At 42.6% G+C, this 425-nt stretch overlaps 1 gene segment (V, D, J or C); it reads left to right on the forward strand.

Moving 5' to 3' along the window:
• The window catches only part of LOC106512427 (T-cell receptor alpha chain V region RL-5-like), a 1,509-nt gene extending 1,133 nt beyond the window's left edge, over positions 1–376 (forward strand). The window contains 1 exon segment of the V gene segment in view: positions 10–376. Within this exon segment, the coding sequence occupies positions 10–329 (320 nt within the window).
• Positions 377–425: the final 49 nt, after the last annotated feature.

The following is a 425-nucleotide window of genomic DNA, read 5'->3' on the forward strand; positions in this document are numbered from 1 at the left end:
CTTCCCCAGAGTGTAAAGGAGACAAAGTCCTCCAGACTGAAGGACCTGTTGTTGCTGCTGAAGGACGAACCGTCACTCTGGGATGTACTTTTGAAACCAGTTCTACAGTTGCATATTTGTTTTGGTACAAACAAGAAGAAAACAGTTTTCCAGACTACATATTGAAAAGAAACAATTTACCAACAGACAGTGCTCCAGGTTCCATCAAAAACAAATTTGATGCAAAAATCAACAAATCTGAAGTTCCTCTGACGATCCAGGATCTTGATGTGTCTGACTCTGCTGTGTACTACTGTGCTCTGAGGCCCACAGTGACAGGAAACAGCTAAACTCTGTCCAAAAACCTGCAGAGCAAAGACAACACAATACTGCACAACATCCACTAGAGGGACTCAGTCTTTTAGACATCAGTCAGATGTCACATC

Source organism: Austrofundulus limnaeus, unplaced genomic scaffold (genome assembly GCF_001266775.1).
Source record: "Austrofundulus limnaeus strain Quisiro unplaced genomic scaffold, Austrofundulus_limnaeus-1.0 Scaffold6719, whole genome shotgun sequence".
In the NCBI taxonomy this organism is placed as follows: Eukaryota; Metazoa; Chordata; class Actinopteri; order Cyprinodontiformes; family Rivulidae; genus Austrofundulus; species Austrofundulus limnaeus.